Here is a 7,396-nt window from a genome sequence, read left to right as displayed (position 1 = left end):
TTCCATTTCTGGCTTTGTTTTCTTGTTGTTTAGGTGCAGCCTTTGACTAGACCGCTCAGAGGTAGTTTTGCTGCTGCACAGGCTAACGTCCTAAATAAAGCTCTGACATTCTCCTGCATGATCTTCTGCTAAAGAGCATGATTTACATAAATTCATTAAGGTCATAAAGGGGTAGAGAAGATTACACAGCAACCACCATGTTCTGAAGTGTGTAATGTTCTTTTTTGAGAATACTTCATATAGATAGACTGTTTCTTTTATTGTCCAGTTTTTGTTTCTATGGGTCTGCCAGTAGTCAGGTCATTTAGTGAATAGGAACCAAAGATGTGTTCAGTCACAGTTAATCCATAAATGAACAATCCAAGCGAGTACTTTGCACAGATTTTTCCCCCAGATTATCTTTGTCAGTAATTTCTTGATAATGTGATAAAATATAGGTGTGACAGCAATGTGTTTGGAATCCGCTTACTTTTCTGCATTTTTATTTACATCTGTAGCTCCTTTCTTTGTTGTTGATTTGTTTATTATGCAGGAGGAAGAGATGATGAAGAGCTTTAATGAGACTGTTATGGCTAAATAGATATTGAATTTATTTAGGTATGCATTTATTCACTTAATTTTTTTTTGTTTTTATACATCCATCCATCCATTTTCTTTCACGCTTTATCCGAGCTGGGGTTGCGAGGGGTGTTATTGCCAACTGTATCTCCAGATGTCTACAGGCGAAAAGGCGGGGTCCAGCCTGGACAGGTCACCAGTCCATTGCAGGGCAACACAGAGACACACAGGACAAACAACCGTTCACACACACTTCCACCTAAGGAGAATTTAGAAAAGCCAATTAACCTACCGGTCATGTTTTTTAGTTTTTATACATATCATACAAATATCATATATAAAACATTCCATTGACTGATTCATTACCAAGTAGTTATCAAAAATAACTAGAAGGGAATGCTCTGAATTTCTTAGTCATGTTTCGAAAGAAATGTTGGAAAAGACTTTGGAACAACACGTTCATTTTCCTTTACAAGAAAGATACAGCACAAGAAAATAAGGGCAATGTAAATAGTTTTAATTCATTTTGCTTCATGTATATAGTGCTGGTTCAAAGATCATCTGAAGACGCTTTACTGAGAAATCTTCACCAAAGATTATTTAAAACTGTTCTGTCTAAGGAAACGCAGTATCACTGACACTACAGAGCGAAGTGCTCTTTAGGGACATAAGAAACATCAGATCCCTGAGTAAAGATGGAGATTGTTTTTTTGTTTTTGTTTTTTTGAGGGTGTGTGTGTGTGTGGGGGGGATTATATGGTCAGTTCAGAGTTTTGCAGGCTTTGTGGCTTTGTGGTCATTTTAGAAGATTAAGGTGGAACAGTTATATTTCCATAATTTTTTTTGCACTTTTCTGGTGAAATAATGAATGATAAAAACCTGTTTTATATGTGATTTAAATGACACGTCATAATAAATTAGAGTTATTTTATGTTATTGTCAAGGGCCAATATGATGCCATGATCCAGATGAAGAGCTTGATTGAATGGCATGTTTTTTAATGGTTCTGGTCCATTTCAATATTTATAATGTGGAAACTCTTAAATGCATGATTCCTTAAAATCTTAATTATTATTTAAGTTATATCAATTTGTGTTTCTGAATTTTATTTTTTGAGTATTTGCATATATATATTTTTTTTGACAAAGTAACTTTCGCTTTCCGTAGTCTACGTGACTTTAACTGACGTCAGCAGACGGTAACGTCAAACGGTGGAAAGATGGCTACGGAACCAAACAAGACCGAAATCCTGACGATTTTCAAAAGATTAAGATCAATTCCTACCAATAAGGTAATCTAATCCGATATATTTAATCTATTTTGTGTTGTTATTTTAGTTTACTTTTTACTGGCAGTGGCTCGTTTTATACATACATTTTATTAGTATTGGTTAGCATTGGATGCTAACCAGAGCTAAGGGTTGCTAAAAGCAAGCTAGTGGAAGCTAACAATTTTACAGTAAATTCTATGTGGAATCAGAGCTAACAGGAGCTAACCTCCGCTAGCCTGCCGGGTCCAGTAGCACACCAAGGCCACGTAAACGGTTTGTTCTTGTCTGGAAGAAAACCTGTTTCGCTTCTCTAAACTAATTTGTGACCGGAAACGTTTAAAATCTATTATACTGTTGAATAAACGTCGCCCATAGCGGATATAAATGTCAATATAGCGTTTATACGCCATGTTTTTGGGTTTGCTGTTAGATAATACAAGCTGCTGTATCTGTTAGTCTTTTAAAACCTTTGATTCAACATTGTGTCGGACATTTTTATCAGAGCCACACTCATTTTTTGTGACGATTTCAGTTTTCATCCACAATTAATCGTTTGTTCATCAGTTGGTGTAGTGTTTCTTTATCCCAGTTTATCAGTTTAAATCTGAAGCACCTTGGATTCCCTAACTTGTGTTTAGCCTCTATGTCTTCCAATTTATTTATTTTTTAAATAATCCTAACACAGGGATATGTTTAGATCAGTAAACATTAATTTAACGGTGTATAAATAATTCAAATTAATTGATTATCTACTTACTTGCGTATTTTACAACTAGATGTAAAATGTTCTCATCTGACTCAGGTAAAAGATGTCAAACGTTATGTAGGTTTTACACTATAAAGTCTTGCCCAATATGCAGCATTTTGGCTGAGATCATTTCTTAATTTTATTTTAGGCTGTTCGAATAAAAAAGTTAATCCACTTTTTAAATTCTGGAGTTGTGTATTATTCGTGTTTATGGTTTTTAAGGTATTATGTTGTTGACAAACTTTAACAGAAAGATTAGTTTCTGCTTTTAGAAATAACTGCAGTTTAAAGTATTTGGTGTGTGGGTTTAGACACTATGGGTTCGATTTAAATATTTAGGAACCAGGTATACACTTAACATTCATACCGTAAAACCAGAGCTGCATATGTGCTGCCCTATTTTATTTTTTTTAAGCTTTTCCTTTAATTTACAAAATGACACAACAACACATGTTGCAAGTCTCCGTTAAAAGAATAGATGGCAATTATTAAAAAATCAAGCAAAACTTTTAACAGTAAATAGCAAATGGAGGGAGTGCAATTAATGTGCTTAATGAGATCTCAATGTAAAGCTGCTGAATGAACTGGTAAACACATCAGCCAATACAAGAAAAAAACAGCCAAACAATGTCTTGGTCTGTCTCTATTCTTTAAATGTTCTGTTTTCTTCTTTTTATTTATTTGTTGAACAACAATTGTTGCATTTTTTTAAATGATAAATGGTGTGTGATAATTTCTTTATATGTCAATTTCAAATGATAAAAAACATTTAAATGGAGATGACATATGAATCTGAAATACATAAATATAAAAACTATAAAATAAACTAAGCTAACTTTAATTGTGTTAAAGCTGAAAAATAAAATATTGTCCTTTTTTATTAAATATAACATAAATTCAAATATTTGTCAATAAGAATGATAGGGTTAATATATTTTGATCTTAAGAATTACATTTAAAAGCCGTTTGATATGGAGCTTCCTTTTTTGTCATACAGTTTTATTTATGAATCAGACATTAAAATCAATACAAATTTTCCTTTTTTTGATGTGAACACAAACATAAAGAGAATACAAAATCAAAACAAACTTCCTTTTTTAGCCACTGTTTTATAAAAATTCAGAGTAATGCTTTTGATCCAAAGTTTAAAGTTTTCACTAAGACATTGAGATGGAAAATTTAAACTGAAAAACAAATTAGTCAGAAAACTTGTCTATCTGTTTCTAAGGGAAAACCAGATGAGTACAGCAGTTGTTGTTTTGGCTTAGAAGCTGATGTGATCGATAAGTTTGACATTTAGAAATTAGCTGATTCCATTCTATTATTGTGTGTCACTGATTGCTGAAATCATTTGTTGTTTACATGAAGGCTTGTTTCGACTGTGCTGCCAAAAACCCAAGCTGGGCTAGCATCTCCTATGGCGTTTTCCTGTGCATCGACTGCTCTGGCATCCATCGTTCACTGGGAGTTCATCTCAGCTTCATCAGGTAAGCCTCATACCAGCTCAGCCTCCATCGCTGCTGTCTGTAACGTAACGGTTTAACTCATTAAAAGATTATTTATCTTTAAGGAGTTGGACCATCTGATTAATCAGCAGCATTTGGACTCCTCTCAGTAGATGATGTCTTGATTAATTTTTCTACAGATCCACAGAGTTAGACTCCAACTGGAGCTGGTTTCAGCTCAGATGTATGCAGGTTGGAGGGAACGCCAATGCGGTGAGTCACGGCTCTGAGATCACTTATGTTTAACGTTGCTCTGGTTTCCTCCTGATTTATTGCTTTAACACTCTCTCCTTTCACGTGAAGACGGCCTTCTTCCGTCAGCACGGCTGCTCCACCAACGACACCAACGCCAAGTACAACAGCCGTGCCGCCCAGATGTACAGGGAGAAGATTCGGCAGCTGGCCAACGCAGCGTTGTCCAAATATGGAACTGAGGTGATTATCAGGAACGTTTTGAAGAAGAACGATCTCATAGCGGAAATCAGTGTGACACAGATGTGATTAATACAGTTTTTGGTTCACAGTCCTTAAAAAAAGACATTTTTAGAAAGTTGCAGCTTGTAGAAAAAAAAAGTTCAACACATCTGATATAATTGTAAGAAAATAAAATCCTATATTCTTTTTATTACTTTCTTTTATTCACAAATACATTTAAATTGCTTGTAAAATATTTACTCGCTTGTTCTGGTCTGAACTAATTTGAATCTCCCTTTTTTTCCTCTTGTTGCCTCTAGCTTTAATATTGTTACTATTAAATTAAGTATTTTACTAACAAAAATATCAAAGATCCAAATTTTTACTTTTATCAATGCTTAATGTTTGTTTGCTGTCAGCTTTTGGTCGAGTTTAAAGAAAGATTATGGAATTATTCATTTCTAAATATAATCTACGTTGCTGAAATTGGACATTATCGTTTAAATCAAATATCCTGTTATGCAGCTTTACATTTATCTTAACCATCAGTTTCAGTAATAAATGAAACACTGAAAGAAGTTAAACTCGCTAATATGTTTTGCTGTCAAAACATGCCTATTTTCTCTAATTGAACCATTCGCATCTTTTGAAATGGGTCCTGTCGTTGCTCCTGAACGTGCCTCCACATAGATATAATAAGATAATCAGGTCTGCTATATAGAGCGACAGAGGTTTGAATGTATGGTAAATATTCAAGATTGCTGAAAGAAATTGGTTCTTTTAAAAATGCCTTCATAAACATCTCCTATTTTACCCAAATTTCAGTCATCAGATCATTGTAGGACAAACAGGCGTCTCTCTGGTTTTGGAACATTAGGTCCAGTGTGTGCCGTCTGAACGTAGCTCTATGCTTCCATCTTTTGTTTCAAATGATCAAAAGAAGACGACAAATCCCATCCAGTTAGGAGCGCTGTGGGAATGAGTGGTTCAACTGGATGACGGCCTGGGAAGGGAACAGGCTGCACTTGTCTGGTTATGCAAGTGTCCGTCTGACCTAACAGGATCTTTGACTCATTACAAAACCTTGATAACGACGTGTATCTGTGTAGTAGCTCAGTGTATCCTGTCCAGAGTACACAGGGTGTGAGATTGCAGCCACATCTGTAGCATTAATATTAAATTAAAAGGGATCTCCTGCATGAAAAACGTTAAATAAATGTTGGTTTTCTGTTGTAGCTTTGGATCGATTCTTCCGCATCTGCTGCCCCTGACAAGAAGGAGGAAGACTTTTTTGCTGAACATACTCAGGTTAGATTTCTTTTTTTTATTATTTCAAAGCTCATATGAAGACTTCAGAGTTTATGATAAAAAGGTTTAGCCATGTTTGTGAAGAGAACAGACTAAATGGTGTGTACTTTCAAGTGCTTTACACTACAATCAGACAGCTGCCATCCACTGATAATGGAAAGCTGCATTGTAGCCACAGTTGCCTTGGGACTTACTGACACTGACGGGCGCCACCAGTAGGCAGTGAGGCTGAAGTGTCTATTTTGACCTGGGTTTTGAACATACCAGCCTTTGGTTCTAGGTCAAACTCCTGCATCTAAAGCTACACGGTATGAAGAAAATAAACAGCTGCAGTCCTGTTAAGTATTGTAATGAAGCCATGATTGCAGTTAGAGCGTTTTCCCCTCACTCTCCGTTTCTAATAACGTTTTCATTGCTCTGCAGCAGTTTCACTGTCTCACCCACTAAATACTGTATTAGGTCGGGACATCGGGGGGTCAGAGGTCATCCAGCTTACATGCACAGCTTGAAGGCGTGACATTGGGATGTAAAAACCCAACAAATGTTGGTTTACTTAAAATTTAGTTCAAGATGCAACTTGTAACATTTAAAGCTCTGGTGAAAAGCATGGTGAGGGCCGACCGTACGCAGCATAAGAGTTTGAACTTTATCAGGATTAAACTGTTAAACCTGACGATGTAGTACAGCTTTGAACCAGTTCTACCCGCTTTTATAATTACTAGTGTTTTCTGGGGTATTATGATATATTAAACAATTTGGCAAAGTGTTCCCAGAGGCAGCCTTTACAATTGGTTAAAATAAGATGCTCTCTCTGTATCACCGAGTTTCATATTATCTCACTCCCGCCTCTGTGCATCATTGTGCTGCTCCAGGCTGGATCAGCTGCTGCCAGCTTCTGTGTTTGGATGGAATCAGCTGACCACAAGTCGCTGATTTTCAGACATAGAGGATGTTATGCTACGTCCACACTGAGTGAAATTCAAGCAGCTGAAAGTTTACATGCAGAGTCTATGGTTGAAGCACATCAAAAGGTCCTGCAGCGGATCTAAAGCAGCAGTAGCAACGCGCTTCACAAGCAACAGCAGCTGCAGTTGGAAACATTTGCTGCTCGACGCGTCACATCGACCAATCAGAGAAGCTGATCTGGGAGCTGGCAGGGAGACGGACACAGCACTGCTGCAGACCGCTATGATCTCTCCTCTGAAACAGTTTATTTACACCTGAATTAACTTAACATGTTGAAACCTGCCGTCAGAATATGTTCCATTTTGTACAACATACCTGAAAAACACTAACATCTACTTCCAGCAGACGCTTCTTTGCTCCTCAAATGGCGTTCAGTATGTACGCAGCATTAGACGGCTACATCCGTCTGTCTGCTAACTGATCCTCAGCACTGGGGAACTCTTAGGTTTTATTTGATACTCAGATATTCAAAGCTAAATGTTTTAACATTGTTGAAGAAATGTTGGTCTGTAAATATGTTACAGCTGCTGTTAAATGTCTTTTCTGATCAGCTGATTGAAGTGCCTCATTTTCTTTCATCAGCATTAATAAGATTATCTCACCCAGTGTTACAGCTGTTCTATAAAC

General features: G+C 36.5%; 1 protein-coding gene across 1 annotated transcript in view; it reads left to right on the top strand.

Annotated features, from left to right (window-relative positions):
- Positions 1-1,736: 1,736 nt before the first annotated feature.
- arfgap2 (ADP ribosylation factor GTPase activating protein 2) overlaps positions 1,737-7,396 on the top strand; it is a 16,307-nt gene continuing 10,647 nt past the window's right edge. Inside the window, exons 1-6 of the mRNA XM_015396708.1 lie at positions 1,737-1,849; positions 3,945-4,063; positions 4,222-4,294; positions 4,385-4,516; positions 5,732-5,803; positions 6,084-6,111. Of these exons, the coding sequence (XP_015252194.1) occupies positions 1,778-1,849; positions 3,945-4,063; positions 4,222-4,294; positions 4,385-4,516; positions 5,732-5,803; positions 6,084-6,111 (496 nt within the window). The 5' untranslated portion in view covers positions 1,737-1,777. The remainder of the gene's footprint in view (positions 1,850-3,944; positions 4,064-4,221; positions 4,295-4,384; positions 4,517-5,731; positions 5,804-6,083; positions 6,112-7,396) is intronic.

This window comes from Cyprinodon variegatus, unplaced genomic scaffold (assembly GCF_000732505.1).
Source record: "Cyprinodon variegatus isolate N-32 unplaced genomic scaffold, C_variegatus-1.0 Scaffold816, whole genome shotgun sequence".
Classification (NCBI taxonomy): domain Eukaryota; kingdom Metazoa; phylum Chordata; class Actinopteri; order Cyprinodontiformes; family Cyprinodontidae; genus Cyprinodon; species Cyprinodon variegatus.
Note: the sequence above shows the minus strand (reverse complement) of the source record. Positions and strands in the feature narration are given on the sequence as shown.